Genomic DNA, 20,407 nt, shown 5'->3' on the forward strand with positions numbered 1-20,407 from the left:
GCATGTTCCTTGTCTACAATCTCACTTCACGGAAACGTTTACAACCCGTGTGAATGATTAACTTGTCATTTCTTAGTTCATCTAAATCCAGAGCTTAGTTTATCTGAATCCATATTTACAAAGTCTGAATATTCCCATACATCTTGGGTTACTGGAAGATGGGGAATGGTCCAGCAGGGTCAGAAGCCCTGCAAGGGCCAGTGCGGGCACCTTTCAGGGCCCCAGCCTCTTACTTCCTGACCTCCGCTCAGCCTCTGCTACCCCGGCCACACAAATGCCTCCATTTCTATCTACAGCCAGCTGGAGCTGCATGCTATGTTACTCCGGGCCTGGTTTCCCTTTGCATTCTCTCTGAACTAAATTTCACCAAGGTCAGACTGCATTAAAGGTCACCATGCAAAGTATAAATACGGAATAAAGGCAATGTTTGAAGTAGACAGATTATGTAGACGCAGAAACTGGCTAATAGACTCAAGGTCACAAGATTAAAGAAAGGGAAAGGACTTCCCTGGTGGTTCAGTGGCAAAGAATCTGCTTGTCAATGCTGGAGATACGAGTTCAATTCCTGGTCTGGGAGGATCCCACATGCCGTGGAGCAACTAAGCCTGTGCGCCACAACTACTGAGCCTGGAGCCACAACTACTGACTCCTGCGTGCCCTAGAGCCTGTGCTCCACAACAAGAAAAGCCACCACCATGAGAAGCCGCTTGCCACACTAGAGAAAAACCCATGCAGCAACAAAGACCCAGCACAGCCAAAGATAAAATTATACAGAAAGGAAAAAAAAAAAAAAATATATATATATATATATATACACATAGAGAGAGAGACACTCCTGATCCGAGACAGAAATAAATATATCCCAAAATAATGCTATGACAAAGTGCCACTGATTGAAATGGGATCCTCACCAATGTTTATTTTTTGGAGGACTTCCCTGGTGGTCCAGGGGTTAAGATCCTGAGCTGTCAATGCAGGGGACACGGGTTTGATCCCTGGCCAGAGAACTAAGATCCCCTGAGAAGTGCAGCCAAAAACAATAGCAATTATTATTTTTCTTGAACAAAAGGACAGTCACCTCCTGTCATACAATGCGCACATGATATGAGAACAGCCTTGAGATGGGCGTGGCATCCTATGTGTCTGCAAAGAATCACACACTGGAGAATTACACCAACCCTTTAAAATGAAACAAACCCTTCAGAGCCCCATACAGCTGTGTGCGCACCAGAGAGGCATCACTCTAGAGGTAAAGACCCATCGACGGGTATCACAGCCCTGTAACAGAAGGCTCCTCCTATGAATCCACTAAAGATGAATTCTTACCTGCATTTGAAAAAGGACCCTCTACCTAAAGTTGGGCTTCCCAGGTGACTCAGCGGTAAAGAACCCGCCTGCCAATCCGGGAGATGCGAGTTGGATCCCTGGGTTGGGAAGATCCCCTGGAGGAGGAAATGGAACCTGCTCCAGTATTCTTCCCTGGGAAATCCCATGGACAGAGGAGCCTGGCGGGCTACGGTCCATGGGGTCACAAAAGAGTCGGACAGGACTGAGCAACTGAGCACACACACAAGTGTGTGTATATATACACAGATACACACCACCTGTATACACATACATGCACGTATATGTGTGTCTATATACCTATCCTGTGGATTCTATAAGAGCAACAGTTACAAGCGAAGTAGGGATCTGGGGAGGGCAGGGTAGGTGGGCCAGGAGCAGGGGTGGGGGGGTAGGAGGGTGGTCTGGGTCTCCAGGGCATTGCCTACAAAGGCAATCCTGGACTTTCAAACAGCTGTTAAGAATTATTGAGGGCCTTCTGGATGCTAGGCAATTGTCCCCTTTTACATGTTCTTTTTTTCCTGAATGTTTATTTCCTCAACAAAGCTACCTGACCATCAAGACAAGATCCTAACGTCAAATCACCTGCAAGATTTCACAGCACACTCAGTGATTCCTCCTGCCCTTTTGCATGAGGCATTTCAGTTCACTCAGGTAGCTCCAAATTAACTTGCTACTTCTGCCTTCATTTAGTAGTACAGTGTTTTTTAATAAAGAAAAACGGGTCAGGTTTGCCACAGAAGAGATGAGTTGTAAAGTACGGGCCAAATTCTTGGGCAGTCTCCAAACACCTGGCCACCACAAATGATTACTTTAATGTATTTCTAATGAGAACTGGGCTCAAGCCAAGATGAAGATGCTTAACCCATTAAGGAAAATTTCCTCGAGTTTTCTTAAAGGATCACAAAATTTTAATATTAGCATGAAGGAATAAGCCATATGTTTTGTGTAAGAACAGAAAGGTTAGCTGCAAATCAGGCCTGGAAAGTTTAGCATTTTTTAAACACTGATCTCTGTGCTTTTAAAACTTGTCTACTGGATATGCCTGAAGGAGAAAGGGACCCCAGGCAAACCCCTGTCACTGGAGGGTTAGGCAGAGGCTAAAGTGTCCTGGGAGCCTGAAGTGGAGGGCAAGCTGCCTCCAGGACCAGAGGACTGAGGCTCACTGTCGAGTGGAAGAAAAGGGGCAGAAATCGGACCTGCAGGTGTCCCCCCAGGTCTTTGTAAAATGTGCACAGAAAATGTGCCCTCTGGAGTTCAGAGTCCAGGAGGGGTCTAACTGCAGAGGCAAGCCCTCACCCGGTTAACAATTACTCAAAGCCGAGCCCACCCACTTTAGAGCCCAGACAGCTCTGGCCCCATGACTTCATTTCTGTTTACTAACTGTAATTTATCTAGCACCTACTAAGTGCCAGGCTCTGTGCCACATGCACATTCTTTTAATGCATTGCATGTATCTTTCCTCATATCTCCCCGGTTTTGATTGAGAAAATTGAGGCTCAGAACGTCCAGTGAATGCCCAGGGCTCCCAGTTAGAAGGGGCAGGGACAGGGTTTGAACCCCCAACTCCATCCCCCAACTCCCACCAAAGAGCGGCTCAGCCCCTGTTAAGCGAAGAACCCGGCTTGGGAAGGTCATACACCAGAGAGGCCGCTTCAGTGACTGCGGAGGCAGCAAGGCTAGCAGAAGTGGAAGGAAAAAGAAAAGGAAGCAGCTGTCCAGCTCTTCCTTCCTATCAGACCATAAGGCTGGAGTTTCCTGCTGACCAACAGAGAAGGGAGCCCAGAGGAGAGGCAGCGGGATCGGTGCCCCCTCCAGCCGTGAGCTCCGGGCCGGGCTGCCGGCTCACACCGCGGTGGACCCTCCACACACGTTCTCCCCGGGTCTCCACCTGCCACCACTGCCTCCACGGCTTTCTGCCCTCCCCGGGCACTAGCTTAAGGATGGAACCCTGATCCGACAGGTTGGGACCCTGAACTCAATACGGCCTATGTGCACGAAGAAGAGCTGTGTGAAACCCCATTTCCTACAGCCAGCTAGGGCCTGGAAGGGGGAGGTTTAATGGTCACCCGAAGCCTTTGGCGGGAGTGATGGCAGGTGCGAGCAACCAGAGGTGGCAGCTTCTGTCTTGAAAGCCACCTCTTAAAACACAGAAGGCGGGCAGAGGAGAAGCCAACTTCCATAGCACCTGCGTCCCAGGGCAGAACGGCGGCGAGGAATCCCCGCCTCCCATCACACACCCCTGCCCGGTCTCCCAGTTCAGGCCAGACAGTCGGGCCCGAATGTGGCCCGGAATTTGCGTTCTCAAATCCCAGGAGCTCCAGGAAATGTCAACCACAGCGACGAAACGATTGCATACTCGCGTGGAGGGGCAGGGGTCGCGGGTCGTCGTCCTGCTGGGCTCCTCTCCCCAGAACAGCTCACGCAAACCCGGACGAGGTCTCGGGTCTTCCCAGCCCCGAACACGCGCACGCCGCACACCCGCCCGGTCCCCGCGCCGCGCGCCCACCCCTCGCTCGGCCGCAGTCCCCTCCTCGCCACCTGCCCGCGCGCACCGGCTCGTACCCGCCGCCCCCTAACCCCCTGCACGTCCCCGCCCCGCCCCTGGGCCCGCTCACCGGCCGCTCCGGGCCCCGCGCCCCTGGGCCCCGGCCCCGGCTCCGGCTCCGGCCCGGCCCCGCCGCTTCCCGTCACGTGGGTGGCCGGGGCGGGAGCGCCGGTCCCCGTCCGCCCTGCGCCCCGCGTCGGCTGCAGACCCCGCCCTGGGCCGGGCCGCCGGAGGGGGCGCCCCTCTGGCCTCGGATGCCCCGGGTTTGGGGGTCCCGGAGCGCCTGCCTCGGGGCTCGCGGGGGCGATGGGCGGGGAGACGCGCAGATCTCTGCGGCGCACGAGCGGAGCCTGCCGAGCCCTGGGCGGGGTCGGTAACGCGGCAAGGCTGCAGCTGCCGGGGCCGCGCTTTCTCCTCCCCCGGGCCTGCTGGACACGCTCGCCGCCCTAATTCTAGCACCGCGACGGCGTTGGGCAGTGTACTTGCTGAACGAACAAGTGAATCCACCCATCCCTCCATCCTGGGAAAGGCTGGCCCGCACGGCCACCTGACGTAGTTGGACTGGAGGAGCGAGTGGATGGCGGCTGGTGGCCCCGGTAGGGCTGAAATGGACTGCCGGGCACGAGCCGCCCGCCGCCCGCCCCAGGCCCACGGCTAGCCCTGAGCCCCAGAGGCGGTGAATTCGCAGGGTGTCCTTACTGAGGCAGGGAGTCCTGGACTATTTACCCACTCCTTCAGGAACGCCCATCGATAGCTATCCCTTTGGGGATAGCGTAGAGTCCTAGGTTAGGATGAATCCATGGGCCTCTCCTCAAACTCCAGTTGCACAGAGAAAAAGAAAATTCCCTCTAGGGCCGTCATTGTGCAATTATCAGCATGTAAAAAGCCCAATTTTCTCAATGATTTTCCTGACTTTAAGAGGCCCCCAAGACCTCAGCTTTCCTCCAGCCCCTGGAGAATAACAAAGATGTCGTCTCCAATCTAGAGGCAGATACCAGCTACTACTCTGCAGCCTTGTTTCAAAGGGAGAGAAACAAACGACCCCCTAAAAAGTCAAATGAAGCAAACAAAGAATTTTCAGGAATTAATTTTCTGTGACCCCTTATGTCCTTCCCTTCTGGCCGGCCACATACGTCCCACCAGCCCCAGACAGAGTTTCAGTCCTGACCCTGTGGATCCAGCACCACTGGCCTAACCTCCAGGTGGGTAAGGGGTTTCCAGAGTGTACAGCTACCTGTGCTTCAAGGGCAAGTGCAGGTCTGGTGGCTCCACCTGAGTTTTCATCCATCTCATTTTGCCCAGGTCCATGGAGAATGTGTGACTGGTCATCAGCTCATCACTGGCCCACTTGGCCTAGAATCCACTCTGCTTCGTCGTTTCAGCGCTCTGCCATGGGTAGAGGTGACACCTACTGACTGCCAGCCAGACACAGAGCTAAGGGGCTTACCGTGGTGGCCTCATTTAAGCAATATCCTCATGAAGTAGGCACTACTGATTTCTACATTTTACACAGGAATTAACAGACACAAAGTGAAAGACTTCCCCTACATTCCACAGAGTAAGAACAGAGCAAGGATAAGAACTCAACACCACGGCAAAATTTTTTATACATAAAATTAAGCTCTGTTGGTTGAAACAGTTTATGGAACATTTGTGTTCTGCTTTAAACAATCTAGGAGTGAAGATGTGTTAACAAAGAGGAGCAAAAGAAGATAATTCAGAAATAGTTATTTCCTTTTTGAAGAAATTTGTCATAAGATTCTTAAAATGGCAAACTCCACATGTGCACGTTATTCCATCTACAAACCTTCTTCCTGAAGTTTTTGAGAAGTCTGTTTCACACGTCTGGCAGCTGTATGTAACTAACCCATAAACATGCAAAGATCTGCACTTGGCTAATTCTATACTCCTCATGTTGTCTTGCGGAGAAGGCAATGGCATCCCACTCCAGTACTCTTGCCTGGAAAATCCCATGGACGGAGGAGCCTGGCAGGCTGCAGTCCATGGGGTCGCGAAGAGTCGGACACGACTGAGTGACTTCACTTTGACTTTTCACTTTCATGCATTGGAGAAGGAAATGGCAACCTACTCCAGTGTTCTTGCCTGGAGAATCCCAGGGACGGCGGAGCCTGGTGGGCTGCCGTCTCTGGGGTCGCACAGAGTCGGACACGACTGAAGCGACTTAGCAACAGCAGCAGCATGTTGTCTTGATTAATCATATTTAAGAATATAAAGTTTTCAAAGGAATTATCAATTAACTTCATTTCTGATATTTATTTTTGGCTGTGCTGGGTCTTCTTTGCTGCACCAAGGCTTTCTCTGGTTGCAGCAAGCAGAGGCTATTCTCTAGTTGTGGTGTGTGAGCTTCTCATTGTGGTGGCTTCTCTTGTGGAGCACCAGCTCTAAGCTCATGGGCTTCAGAAATTGCAGCACAAGGGCTCAGCAGTTGCATCCCACGAGCTCTGGAGTGTGGGCTTAGTAGCTGTGGAACAAAGGCTTTAGTTGCTTGCAGCATGTGGCATCTTTCCAGACCAAGGATCAAACCCGTGTACCCTGCATTGGCAGGCAGACTCCCATCCACTGTACCACCAGCGAAGTCATTTATTATCCTTATTAAATATCCCTTTGGTGCATACTAAACAAGTTATTCTATAGAGTGTGAAAAAAGATGGCCTAAAACATTAATGAAGGTTAAGCATTGAATAGATACAACTGAATTCTTAGTATTATACTGCTAATAAGAGAAATCAACGTCCCAGGTTCTCATTATATATCTTGTTCATGGTTCATTCATTCAATAGACACTGAATATTTACTAAGCGTATGCACTGTGTTGCTAGGGCCGAGGCAGGGCGTCGGGGTGGGGTGGTGGGCTCTGTTCCAGAGGAGCTCATAACCAGTGAGGTGACGACGCCAAGCAGGGCAATGTTTGTTAGTTTTCCTCAGCTTTGTTCTTGTCAACTACAGGCCCCAAATAATGTTAATGAAAACCTCATGATCTCTGAGGATGGGGAAATTCTCATGATAAAACCTGAGCATTTTCAGTTACTATATAATACAGATAATACTGTTGTAGCAAGAATAAACTTCAGTCTACAAACTCAAATGTGGAACAAATGGAACTTTTTTTCTGTAACTGCACTTTATTTCTACTTTAAGCCCCACTTAGCTGCCAGTGACAATAATCTTATCACCGGAGGCCAGCGCTCTTCCTCAGGGTTTTGTCTGGTTAGGGAATGTGTAAGGTGCCAGGACAAGGAGAAGCAGGAGATGTCTGGTCCTCACATCTCTGGTCCCGCACGAATTCAGAGGTGCTCTTTGTCCACTCTGGGGTTTGGTTTTCAGTCTTGTGGTTTAGGTGCTGACAAGCCTGGCTTAAAGCCTCCAATCATAGTGTCTGCCTGGCTTGCAGGTCAAATGCCTGTAGCTTCCTTGCTCCGATGTGGCAGAATTCTCTTTCAGGTGGCCCTTCTGCCTGTACACATTCGAAACAGCATCTCAAAAATCGTTAGAAAGGCAAATTATCCCCCACCCTACTTCTGCATCAGAAACTGATTAAAACACAGCAGACCACCTGTTTTCAGAGGCTTTTCTCTCTAAGGCTCTTCCTACGATGGAATGAGGGCAGGCATTATCAAAGACCCTGTCTCTCCTTCCCCTGGAGTGGGGAGGGTGCTGGAACTTTACCAATACTTCCTCCTCTCTGACTCATGATTTTATTCTTCTGCCCTGGGGATACTCCTTCTATCCTGAAACGTTTGTTTCAGAGGCACCAAGAGTTAGCTTAAAGGATTTAGTTTTAACCAGGGAAGTACTTCTAGTTTTAAACTGGAAAATACGAGGAAAACAATAAAAAGCACAGGCCTTACCTGCCATAAAACGTTTTTGCTGATGAAGAGCTTGAGACATCAGGTTAACTTCTGAAAACCACAGGGGAAAAAAGAAAAACAAGAACCGGTAGCCACATTTCCAGGTAGCTAGAGGTAACAGGGGAGGGATTTGCCCTACTTTGGCTCCATCTTCACAACAGTGTGAGGGGCGTTCCATTTCACAGCTATGGAAACTAAACAAACGTGCGGCTGTGTCCCCAGCACTTCTCGGTTGCCCTTACTTTCATGTGTGAGTAGGTTCATTCTGAGTATTATTTCGGGAACAAATATTTGAGTGTCTACTATGGGCCAGGCGCTGGGTTCCAGGGAATTAAAGCCTTTGGCCTTAAATCATATTGGAGGAAGATTAGGAAACAAACACTAAAAAGGTTCAAAACACACAACCAAGAAGCTTTCAGAACACTGCTGCTGCTGTTGCTGCTGCTGCTGCTTAGTCGCCTCAGTCGTGTCCGACTCTGTGCGACCCCATAGACGACAGCCCACCAGGCTCCGCCGTCCCTGGGATTCTCCAGGCAGGAACACTGGAGTGAGTTGCCAATTCCTTCTCCAATGCATGAAAAATGAAAAGTGAAAGTGAGGTCGCTCAGTCGTGTCCGACTCTTCGCGACCCCATGTACTGTAGCCTACCAGGCTTTTCCGTCCATGGGATTTTCCAGGCAAGAGTACTGGAGCGGGATGCCATCGCCTTCTCCGTTCGTAACACTACCCACTGTATTTACACTTCTACCGGCCTCCCTCGCCGTCTTCCCGCGAGGCTGACCTTGGACTCCCATTGGTTTCTGTCTCTGACGTCATAGGAGGCGCGACCAGGCGCGACCAATCGTGGCTCGTGAACTTCGCCTTTCTCTCTCTTCCTGCCAGACTGCCAGTTCCTCTGCAGGGAGCTCTTTCACTTCTTTATGCCCCCAGAGATATTCCCCGGTTAGAGCCCGCCCAACACCCTAGCCTGCCCGGAGAGGCGGAGCGCGATGAGCGGCAGACACAGAGTGACTACACACACGAGGCAGCCGCGCCTGCCGTGACGTCACTTCCGGGACGCTTGCTCGCGGGAGACTTGTGGGTAGCCGGCCGGAGTCTCCTGGCGACGACGATGGCGGGGGATGTGGGCGGTCGCAGCTGCACGGATTCGGAGCTGCTGCTGCACCCGGAGCTGCTGTCCCAGGAGTTCCTTCTCCTCACCCTGGAGCAGGTGCGGCGCGCTGCTGCGGGCGGGCCTGCTTCGGGGAGGCGCTGGGACTTGAGCTCGCCCCGAGTAGTCCTCAGCGGCACCCGACACACCCGCCGCCGCCGTGCCAGCCGCCGGGTCGAGCCGTTCTCCTCCCAACGCGGATCGGCCGGGTCTCCGCACTCGCCTGTCGAGAGAGAGACGTCCTCAGAATTCTAGGGACTCCTGGGAGTTGGAAATACTCTTTTGGGATTCCGATGGTCGGAAAGGGAGTCCAGACGACCCCCGCGGCCTGGGTGTGATCAGGGGCCTGCCAAGAGGGGCTGGGGAAGGTCGTGGAAGAACGGGAACAAGGGGTGGCGGTCCCCGGCTGCCGGCCTGGAGGGCATCGGAGAAGTCGTCCGTTCTCCACACTCACCGAGTTCAAAGACGGGGAAACTTGAGTCCCAGGCAGGTGGAGTGACTTCTGTGTTCACACCGCCGTTAGATGGTGCAGCCGGAGAACTCAGGGCTCCTGGCTCTCAAAGCAGCGTTTGCTCTTTTTCAGCTGTTGTGGCCTCTGATAGCAGACGAAAAATAAGACCCCCCCCCCCAAAAAAAAAAAAGTGTTGAATTTTGTCGTACTCTAGAGCACCGGGAACTGTGTTCAATGTTGTGCAGCAGCCTGGATGAGAGTGGGGTTTGGTGGGGGGAAATGGATCTGTGTATATGTGCGGCTGGGTCCCTTTGCTGTCCACCTGAAACTATCACAACATTGTTAATCGTCCAGTATAAAAAAAAATTTTTTTTTAAGTGATGAGTTTTGTTTAAAGTGGTGGAGAATTGCTGAAAACTTTGGGGAGGGGGGTTTAAGTGGCATGTTTTGTTGTTTTCCTTTTGTTTTTCCCCTCAGTACTCTTTCTCTGGTTTCCTCAAACCCGGCCCCCTCACCCCCCACTCCCCACCCCGGTAGAATTTTTTAGAGATATCAATTACCTTTTTTCCCTGTGGTTATGAAACTTTTTAGGTCCCTCACAATCAGCGCAGGGTGTGTGAAAACACAGACTGCAGGGTTCAATGCACAGAGTTTCTGGTTCAGTAATTTTGAAGTGTGGCCTGAGAAGTGCCATTTTTAACAAGTTCTTGCAGCTGGTCCAGAGATCACAGTTTGAGAGTTGCTTTGAGGTCTAGGTGGTGAGCTCAGGTTTAATATAGTTTCCCAAGGAGGGATACATGGGGAAGAACATACTGGGTGAGACCTCCAGCCCGCCCATCTGCTCATGACAGTAACCTTTAGATACCTTTCTGACAGGATGGAGTAGCTGTTATCATTGTTTGCTTTCTTTTGTCTGGTCTCTCCAGACAGTTCCCGGTTTTCAGTTGCATTCATAGGTTAAGATGCTGCTACTGGAGATGGCCTTTATGCCTCCTGTGTGGGTTGAGCAGCGTGGACTGCTGTCCTTGTCACACTGCGGACACATGACCATTGTCTTTAAGATGAAGCTGGACAGAAAACTTGAAGAGCTTAGCCTTTCTATAGTACTGCTTCTTGAAGCATCATATAGGATGTTAGGCATGTGTCCAAACATGAAAGTGGTTTTATACTTGTTATCTAAGCTCTCATGTTTTACCCTGTTAGATAGGTACTTAAAATGAAGACTGTTGTTTTGAAATTACTTTTGCTTCCTTTTCCACAGAAGAACATAACTGTTGAAAATGACATGAGAGTAAACAAAGACAGTCTGACCGACCTTTATGTTCAGCATGCAATACCACTGCCTCAGAGAAGTTTGCCAAAGAGTAGATGGGGGAAAATGATGGAAAAGAAGAGAGAACAACATGAGATAAAAAGTGAGACAAAAAGGTACTTTCCTCTGGTTCTGGTTATTGTTTTATATGACTGAACAATCTTGCTTTTCTTTTTTTCCCCAGGTGAATTTAGGTTAAAAAATACTCAGCTACTGTTTATTGAGCATCAGGCATTGTGCTGTAGTGTAAATAAAACTGACCAAACTCCTTGTTCAAATTTGAATTGGGAGAAACACAGTAAAAATGGTAAGCCAAGAAAAGCGACACGGGAAGGGGGATGGCAGCTGTGGGTGAAGTGCCCAGGGACAGCCTCACTGAGAAGTGACGTTTCCGTGGAGAGACCTGTGGAGAGTAGAGGGTGAGCCAGGCTCCGGGCCAAACACGAGCGCCAGGCCAGGGATGTGTCCACACGGTGGCCAGGAGCAGCCTGGAGGCAGGCAGGGCTGAGCAGGAAAGGTGGCACAGAGGGTGAGCGCGGGAGGACCTGGGCTGCCCTGAGATGAGCGGCCACTGCAGGATTTCGAGCAGAGAGATAATACCGTCTGATGCACATTTCAAGAGGTTTACTCTGGCTACTATACTGAGTCGTGGTTTAAGGTTGAGGGAGGGTGACGGAACCAGGCCGGGCGTTGTTCTGTAATCCTGGCAGTAGACAGTGGTGATTCTGGGGGAGATACTGGACTTGGTAAGAAGCATTTGGGGTCTGGTTGTGTTTTGGAGGCAGAGCCAACAAGATTTATTAAAGTAGGAGAAAAAAGGAGTCAGATAAGGCCATGAGGTCTGTGAATAAAATAGAAATAAAGAGATGGTTGTATCACTTCCATAAACCCCAGAAAATTTTAAATTCCAGAAAAATGTTTGTAAAACCACAAGCAGATTAATTTCCTTTTATACCTTTAATTAATCAGCATAGTTAGTTAGGATGAAGTATCTTAAGATCTCTAAGTGGCCTAATTAATTATTTTCCTCTGTCTATTTCGTTACATGTGGGTGCTATTGATTAATCGTTGAATATTTTTTTAGAGCATCGCTGTCCTAGGGCAGTGTACTACAGACAATGGGAGAAGATGGAATGAGAGGGCTGCATAAGGAGCACCTTAGCTCTGAGTTAGTGGTTTTAATCTCTAGTGACGAAGAAAGATTCCCGACTGATGGGTGATTATTTCCCACTTCTGAGAATAGCAGAAGAACATAACACCTATGTCATCTGGGTATAATCTTTTGGCAAACAGATGTGTGTACAGTCTTAATGTTGATCAGGACACAGTCAGCTCAGGATGAGCATATTTCTTATAAGCTTCTGAGATGGTGCTGATGCTGCTGGTCCTTAGTAGGACTCTCAGTAGCAAAGCTGAAGTGTTTTTCCTAATAACTGGTAGTTCAAGTTCTTTGAACATGTCTAACTGAAAGTGCCCCCCCACCCTGGCCAAGACATTTGTTTCACTTGAGGTCTAATTAATACTGAACAAATGAATGCTTTTATTATTTATACTTAGAATTAAGAATGGAAATTAGGTTTCCAGAAACTGAATGTGAAGACTTGCCAGTTATAAACTTAAAATTATATAAATGTTACAGTTAGTTTAGAAAATGCCTGGACTTTAAGGACTTTTAATGAGTGGGGTCAGATGTCCTGTCAGTTCCTTGTTTAAGCTGCCAGTATGGTGGTTTAGTGTAGTTTTATAGTTTGTTAGCCTTTCTAAATAATCAGTGATACATGGGCGGGATAACTCTGTCAACAGGATGGTAACTTTTAAAAGTTAAAATTTTTTGTTGTTGTTCAGTCAGTGAGTTATGTCCAAGTCTCTGTCCATGGACTGCAGCACACCAGGCTTCCCTGTCCTTCACCATCTCCCTGAGTTTGCTCAAACTCATGTCCATTGAGTCAGTGATATCATCCAACCATCTCATCCTCTGTTGTCCCCTTCTCCTGCCCCCAATCTTTCCCAGCATTAGGGTCTTTTCCAGTGAGTCAGTTCTTTACATGAGGTGGCTAAAGTATTGAAGCTTCAGCTTTAGCATCAGTCCTTCCAATGAATATTCCGGGTTGATTTCCTTTAGGATTGACTGGTTTGATTTCCTTGCTGTCAAAGAGACTCTCAAGAGTTCTCCAGCATCACAGTTTGAAAGCATCAGTTCTGCAGCACTCAGCCTTATTTATGGTCCAGTTCTCACACTGGTACATGACTACTGGAAAAACCAAAGCTTTGACTGTAGGGACCTTTGTTGGCAAAGTGATGTCTCTGCTTTTTAATATGCTGCCTAGCTTTGTCATAACTTTTCTTCCAAGGAGCAAGAGTCTTTCAATTTCATGGCTGCAGTTACCATCCATAGTGATTTTGGAGCCCAAGACAATAGTCTATCACTGTTTCCGTTGTTTCCCTATCTCTTTGCTATGAAGTGATGGGACTGGATGCCATGATCTTAGTTTTGTGAATGTTGAGTTTTAAGCCAGCTTGTTCACGCTCTTCTTTCACTTTCATCAAGAGGCTCTTTAGCTCCTCTTCAGTTTCTGCCATTAGAGTGGTATCATCTGCGTATCTGAGGTTGTTGACGTTTCTTCTGACAAACTTGATTCCAGCTTGTGAGTCATCTGGCCTGGCATTTCACATGTTGTACTCTGCATATACGTTAAATAAGCAGGGTGACAATATACAGCCTTGATGTACTCCTTTCCCAATTTTGAACCAGTTCATTATTTCATGTCTGGTTCTAACTGTTGCTTCTTATCTTTTATACAGGTTTCTTAGGAGACAGGTAAGGTGGTGTGGTATTCCGATCTTTTGAAGAGTTCTCCACAGTTTGTTGTGATCCACACAGTCAAAGACTTTAGCTTAGTAATGAAGCACAAGTAGAGGTTTTTTGGAATTCCCTTGCTTTTACTATGATCCACTGAATGTTGGCAATTTGATCTCTGGTTCCTCTGCGTTTTCTAAATTCAAGTTGTACATCTGGAAGTTCTTAGTTCATGTACTATTGAAACCTATCTTGAAAGATTTTGAGCACTACCTTGCTAGCATGTGAAATGAGTGCAATTGTGCGGTCGTTTGAACATTCTTTGCCTTTTTTTGGGATTGGAATGAAAACTGACCTTTTCCAGTCTTGTGGCCACTGCTGAGTTTTCCAAATTTGCTGGCATATTGAGTGCAGCACTTTCAAAGCATTTATCTTTTAGGATTTGATACAGCTCAACTGAAATTGCGTCACCTCCACTAGCTTTGTTCGTATAATGCTTCATAAGGCCCACTTGAAGTTTTAGGGTTAGTTGATGGATTGATGCTCTAAAAATAACTATATCTTCTTATACATGAAAGATAACTAAATTTTTGTTGATAAATTTTGTAAAGTTCAAAGCAGCAGAAAGTTATTTCGTTTAGGGTAAACATAGAAAACTTCATTTCCAGTAGTCCTAATTAGATTAGGCAAATCTTCTCTGATCATTTTAGCTTTGAGTTCCAGGGAACTGATTTGCCATTCAGAGAGTAATTTTCATGAATACACCTCTGTGATTTCAGGAGTAGCCCTGCAGATGGGTTGCGGAAAAGACCCCTCATTGTGTTTGACGGAAGTTCAACAAGTACAAGCATAAAAGTGAAGAAGACGGAGAACGGGGATAATGACCGGCTCAGGCCCCCGCCCCAGGCGAGCGCTACCAGTAATGCCTTTAGAAAATTGTCAAATTCCTCTTCAAGTGTTTCACCCCTAGTTTTGTCTTCCAATTTGCCTACGAACAATAAAATGGGACACAATAATAATGACACTAAACAGAACCATGACTTAACGCGTAGGAAAAGTCCTTCGGGGCCTGTGAAGTCACCACCTTTGTCGCCTGTGGGAGCCACTCCCGTGAAGTTAAAGCGAGCTGCTCCCAAGGAGGAGGCCGAGGCCTCGGTGAGTGCTGCCTCTTGGTCTCTGCGCCAGCTGCATGCCTGAGGTCTGCTGTGCAGAGATGTCTCGTTTGTACGACTCATTCCCTGTGTGTGGCCCTGGGATCCATGATAAGCTAATGTCTTTTAAAGTGCACTCAGTTTATTTCTGCTTAAAACATGTAAAGGGAGTGCCTCTTGGGCACTTTTCCTAGATTGTCCTCTTGGAACTAAAGGAGAGAAGTAGTCCTGTGTTAGCAAGACTCAGAATGTTAACTCGGTTGGGCAGGGTTCCTCATTTATTAAGCAGCATTGTAGATATTGACCTTGAATCGGTCTGTTTTGCACTTACCTTAAAATCACACCAGCATCTTTAGGGTTTACCAGTTGCCTCCCCCTCCCCCTCACATGCACCTGTCTTTAGGAGGATGGAGGTGGTTTGGGAGACTGCTCTGTTAGGCTCCACTAGACTTGCCATCTGAATGCTTGCATTTCAAATGGCAGATCCGTATAGTTGCCAGAATATGTTGAGTTTAATTATGAGATTTTACATATGTATATGTGCAGTTTTATAGCTTTTACTCCTTGTCTTAGTTCATTCAGGCCGACATTAACAACAGACACCGCTGACTGGGTGGCTCCAACAGTAAACGTTCATTTCCTGCAGCCCTGGAGACGGGCCCGCAGTCAAGGCAGACTCAGCGTCTGCTCGGGCCCACTTCCTGGTTCAGAGTCGGCCGCTGTCTCTGCGTCCTCTCCTGGCAGAAGGGGGAGGATGCTCTCTGGGGTCTGTTTTAAGGGGGCAGGCACTCATCCCCTTCATGTGACATAACTGCCTCCCAGAGGCCCCCCTCCAGTACCACCACCTTGGGGGTCAGGATTCAACACAGGGAGTTTGAAGGACAAACATATTCAGTCCACAGCATTCCTGTATATTCTTCAGCTTTGTTATCATCTTCGTGTTCTGTGTCACAGAGATCAAGACTGACTATGGAGACATAAATAGCAGACCCAAGAGAGAGAGCTGCAGTGACCTGACCAGCCCAGAGTTCTCGTTTCAGTTCATCGTTCAGGCCCCTTTCAGCCACCCCGTGCAGTGGGTACAGTAGCTGTTTCCATTTCACAGATGAGGAGAAAGCTGCCTCAGTAATTTAGGTCTAGGGCTCCAGCCTGGTCTAGGGCTCCAGCCTGTAGTGGAGTTCAGATGTGCTTGGCCCCAGCACGCGCACTTCTGGTGACGCCACATTGCTTTTGTCCTCAGTCCCTGCTGGGGGCGCGGGGGAGAGCAGAGGCGGAGCTGTGAGGGAGGCCCTTGAACATTATTGCCAGTGAGCACTGAGGACTTTCCCCCCCCCCCAATCTCTTGGAAAGCATTTTTCTACTCAAAACTTTCATTCTTTCAGAGGTGTGTCTTTTCTTTCAAATCTTGTACTCAGATCGTAGACGGTGAGGTTGGGGTGCGATGGGCCCTGCAGGGAGGAAGCAGATCTGGAGTGGCTGTTGTTCTCAGCTCTGGGGGGGCTTCCAGAAAACCCCACTGGGGTCAGGGTCGCATTCCAGCACCTCCTGAGGGTGCTGGTTGAGTTGGCTCTGGGGTGACGTCCAAGCCTGGGCATTTTGTCTGTGCCCTGGGGCCGGTCTGTCCAACAAACATCTGAGAACCGCAGCTGTAAACACAGGACTAGGGCTGGCCTTCTTTCCTGCTGCCTCCAGTTCCTCCACCAGGCGGCAGCAGTGCACCACCATTCCTGTATCTGGGGTCAGCCTTGGTGTAAAATATGCCTTTGGGGTGTCCTTCGGCATTTCTGCGAGTGTGCACTGACTTCTGCTCCTGTGTTTTCAGATTAACCTGAAACCCCCAGAAGCCAAGAGGAAGATACAGCATGTGACATGGCCGTGAAGTTAAGTTTCCAAAAATGTAAATATAACTGTAACTGTAGTTTTTCAAGCAAGTTCACATATATTGACAGTATTTACAGAGATCTTGATTATTGTGGAATTTTCTTAAGAGGTTTAAATTAGGTTCAAAAAAATAAAGTCCTTTTCTTTCCCTTTCTCCCTCCTTTCCTTCCTGTGGTGGGGAAAATCTTGCCTTTCATGCTCTGGTTAGGAAGGAATTTCTTTTTAAACAAGTGGTGTAGTAAAGTCATTTATATTGGCCCTAGTCACATAATTAGCTGCAACTCTGGTATAAAACATTTGTTGAATTTTAAGAATTATGCTCAATTGTCTGTTTTGGTCTTTGGGGAAATTTGAGGGTTTTTTTAAACTCAAATACGTTAGAAATTCACTTCTCTGTCTTTTCCCAAGCAAAAGAATATAGCAGTTCATCACAGTATTTTAGTGAGTACTGCCAGACCCCTCTGCAGCGCTCCCCACGGGGAGCATGTTTGCAGTGCTGCCGGTCACCTGCTCAGAATGTTCAGGGGACACTGCAGTCCTTGACGCCCAGTTGCCTCTCTTCATAGAAACCAAAAGGGAGCCCAGTGCTTGTCCCTGCTCCTTCTTCCCTTTAACTGTGAGTTGAGTTTTGGAGAGTAGACTGCCCAGCCCTTGGACGCTCCTGCTACATAGTCGTGGCAGCTCTGACCTCCGTCTCAGCCAGGAATCACCCCCTCCTGGGAGCATCATCTTTTCCAAGTGAAGCTGACTTTAAGCTCCTGAGGGGAGTGATCCTGCTGGAGGTGGTGTCTGACGGCAGGAGACTCGGGGGATAGGAGGAGGGGGTAGAAAACCAGAGCCTGAGGGTCCGGGACGCCTGGGAGACATGCAGTTGGCAGGAGAGGGGCCGCTGAGTCTGGGGGTCACTCAGAGCAGCGTGGGGCAGTCGGGGTGCCGCCGAGGCACCAGAGGTTTCATGGTGTGTGAAGTGGCATCACTCCGGTCCGCTAACAGAAGTCGGTGGGGAGACACACAAGTCTCGTGCTCATGAGTTCCCAGGTCCGCGTTCTGCCGTGTGTTTCTGACCAAGGTCAAGGGCACTTCACATTCTTCCCTCGTATGAGTGACCCTCAGATTGGCGTTTTCCTTCCTAGAGCAGTTCATCCCTTTGTTGATTTGTTAAAACAAGCATTTTAGCTCTTGAATCACCTTACAAAACATTCATTCAGCCTTGAAGATAGGTATGATACCCAAACTTTAACCCTACATTTTTCAGCCTTTCTGCCTTTGTCCAAAGTATAAATCCGTACACATAAGACAAAACTGATAGACACTAGTGCTGTGTCAGTTGTTCATGTTATGGTAAATTGTTAAACATGCTTTGTTATCTGCAGGGCTGACATCTGGGTATATTACAGGACAACCATAATCCTGTACATACTGTGTGTTAAGGGAGATTTTGAAAGTGCAGATTTTAGGGTAGAATGGCAGCTTATATTTTACGTTCTGCTGTCTCCTCTCCCATTTGCATCTCTCTCCTAGTTAAGAGAGAGTTAGCCATTTGACAGTTTTACGTCAGTGGAAACTTGTTTTTAGTTACTCAATAAAAATAATTTTTAATTTGTATATTTAACTTACAGAGTATGTTGGTAATAACAGCTGAACTGTGTAACATTGTTGCTTCAAATTGAAGTTTATATTATGAACATTCAGCGTCAGTGCTCATATAGCAGCATGTCATTGAGCCGTTTTGAGTTTGAAGAGTGGAGAAGCCTCGGCCAAGTACTGCGGGTCACGTTTGCCACATCCGAGCCCAGAGTGCACACAGCTCCATGGGCAATAACAGCAGGCCCAGGGGTCGCTTTATGGGCTTGTCTCCAGGCCTTGACCTGAGCAGCACTCAGGTGGACGACCCCTTGCTCCTCGACATGGGCCCATCTGGTGGCTTGGATGAAGTGAGTGGAGGGTGGGTGGTCAGGTCAGGTGGCTTCCGGTGTAGGCACACATCTGCTTCCTAGGCACGTGGGCTCTCATGCCTCTCCCTCTTTGCTCCCTGTTTTCCTTTTTCTTACTCTCCTCTCCCACACTGCTCCTTCTCCTTCACCCTATAGATCCTGAACTCCAGGCTTACGTTTATTTGCAAGTCGGATTGCTTGGCCCACTGATCACTGGAGCCGGGGCTAGGTGAGCCCCGTCCTCCTTGTGGACCACAGACACTGGTGCAGGCGTCCGAGAGGGTCTATCGCCCAGTGGCCAAGGAGGCGGGCAGTTCACCAGAATCGCTCTGGGCAGCGACCAGGCACTTTGCAAATACCACTATGAGGCCATCATATCTCTGCTAGTATTAAAATTCTTCAGAATTGTAATTATTATTTGAAATAGCATTTTGGTTGACTTAAGTTTTGAGAGATGATTCTAAAACTGATCTAGAGACTCATTCGATAGCAACGACCTTCTAAAAACTTACATTAAGTGAAACTGCCCATAGGTGAAATCATAGGTCTGTCAGACATCCTTCATCTGTTGATTGCTGTGGAGCTTGTCATCCTTAGAGGCTCCAGAATGGCCGTGATGTTTTAAGTGTGCTCTTTAAGTGTGTGTTTTATTAAATGCTTGTTTTGTAATTCGGTACGGAGAGTTTACAGAGAGTTTAACCTTGTAATGTACATTTTTGTATGTCAACAGTCTTTTAAGTAGCCTTATCGTTATTTAAATAAAAGGGGTAAAATTACTGAGTAGGTCTGTCATTCATAACAAAAATAAAATGTAAAAACATGTAGTGATTTGATCTTTTTTTTTTGACTATATAGAAACTTGTTTATTCCTTATAGTACAGCCGTCAGTACCTGGATCGACTTCTCAGTAGTCTAGCCGCATCTTGGGCCCGCGTGAGGGGCTGAGTGGGGGTCCTTGGGCTGCCCACTGGTAGCCCCTGTGCTTCCAGGGATGGAGCCACCAGCCCCCATGTGTCTTCGGTCAGCTCTCCTGGCAAACGTGGACTGACCAGAGGTTCAGCTGAGGGGTGATTTGTTTCTAGAGCAATCTTGAAAAAGTTATCTCTTATTTTTTTTACTGATGTTTTACTGTTGGAAATTGAAGCTCTAAATTAACTAATGAATTTGGAAAAGCCTCAGGTGACTTTCTACCTTGAACTTAAATGTAGATGTTTCTTTTTTTTTTTTCGGTCTGGACAGAAGAGACTAAAAAAAAAAATCTCACTTCCATTTAGATCAGTTTTACCAAAGTGCCTTTTGCTGACTGATGTACCCTGTGCTGTCTGTACTGAATTCGGTTGTCTTCCTTGTTGTGGCAGAAAAGATAAAAGATGTGAGTTAGTTAAGTTCCTGCTCAGTGGATGGTAGATAATCGCAATGATAGGAGGAAACTCAGACTCTGCAGTGCGGCAGTGAGGGATGGGGGTGGTGAGGAGCGTTAGGGAACGTTCCCCAGGAAGAGATGGTGCTTTAAGGGGAGGCAGCTTGGAAAGCTTTCAGGAGAAGAGTCCTGTTTGTCGTGGGGTTCAAAGGACTGTGTGGTCGTTGCTGCTCTGCCCATAAAAGGCAGAGTCTGCGTCCCACTGCTGGGTGTGGAACCAATCACGTGCTCGTGCTTGGACCCATGCTACAGCTGTGGGAAAACCCCACTGGAGAACTGTGTCCCAGCCAGCAGTCAGCGTGCCCCCAGACCCCTGACTGGGTCACCCTTCTCCACTGCCAGCAGCTGACTCGGAATCATGAGCAGAAAGTGTTGGGGTTCTTTGCTCCCAGTCCTGGATAACTCAGACACCAGCTAGGTGCAGAATGGGGTCCTGCAGAGTAGACAGGGTCTCATGGCAGAAAGGCCGCTGTGGCTCAGATCAGTCAGAGCAGGGAGCCTATTATGAAATTACCCAGGAACCAGGGGTGGAGGGGGGCAGGGGCCAGAT

At 48.4% G+C, this 20,407-nt stretch overlaps 1 protein-coding gene and 1 long non-coding RNA gene across 2 annotated transcripts; one reads left to right on the forward strand and one right to left on the reverse strand.

The window, feature by feature from the left end:
* Nucleotides 1–6,993: 6,993 nt before the first annotated feature.
* On the reverse strand, nt 6,994–8,556 carry LOC120851226. The gene is made up of 3 exons (XR_005718264.1): nt 8,410–8,556; nt 7,762–7,812; nt 6,994–7,367 (listed from the first exon to the last, which is right to left on the reverse strand). It is a non-coding gene; the product is annotated as an uncharacterized LOC120851226 (long non-coding RNA).
* A 96-nt stretch (nt 8,557–8,652) lies between these two features.
* Nucleotides 8,653–19,214, forward strand: CUNH2orf49 (chromosome unknown C2orf49 homolog). The gene is made up of 4 exons (XM_040223835.1): nt 8,653–8,971; nt 10,624–10,790; nt 14,251–14,626; nt 16,445–19,214. The coding sequence occupies exons 1-4, from the start codon at nt 8,873–8,875 to the stop codon at nt 16,499–16,501; spliced, it is 699 nt and encodes a 232-aa protein (XP_040079769.1). The 5' UTR covers nt 8,653–8,872; the 3' UTR covers nt 16,502–19,214.
* The last annotated feature ends 1,193 nt before the right edge of the window (nt 19,215–20,407 follow it).

Source organism: Oryx dammah, unplaced genomic scaffold (assembly GCF_014754425.2).
Source record: "Oryx dammah isolate SB20612 unplaced genomic scaffold, SCBI_Odam_1.1 HiC_scaffold_25, whole genome shotgun sequence".
NCBI lineage: Eukaryota > Metazoa > Chordata > Mammalia > Artiodactyla > Bovidae > Oryx > Oryx dammah.

Bases quoted from the DNA above. Each gene is read 5' to 3' on its own strand.
- CUNH2orf49 (XM_040223835.1), top strand. From the start codon at position 8,873: ATGGCGGGGGATGTGGGCGGTCGCAGCTGCACGGATTCGGAGCTGCTG. The intron at 8,972-10,623 runs GTGCGGCGCGCT...CCTTTTCCACAG, and splicing joins TTCTCCTCACCCTGGAGCAG to AAGAACATAACTGTTGAAAA. The intron at 14,627-16,444 runs GTGAGTGCTGCC...CTGTGTTTTCAG, and splicing joins AGGAGGAGGCCGAGGCCTCG to ATTAACCTGAAACCCCCAGA.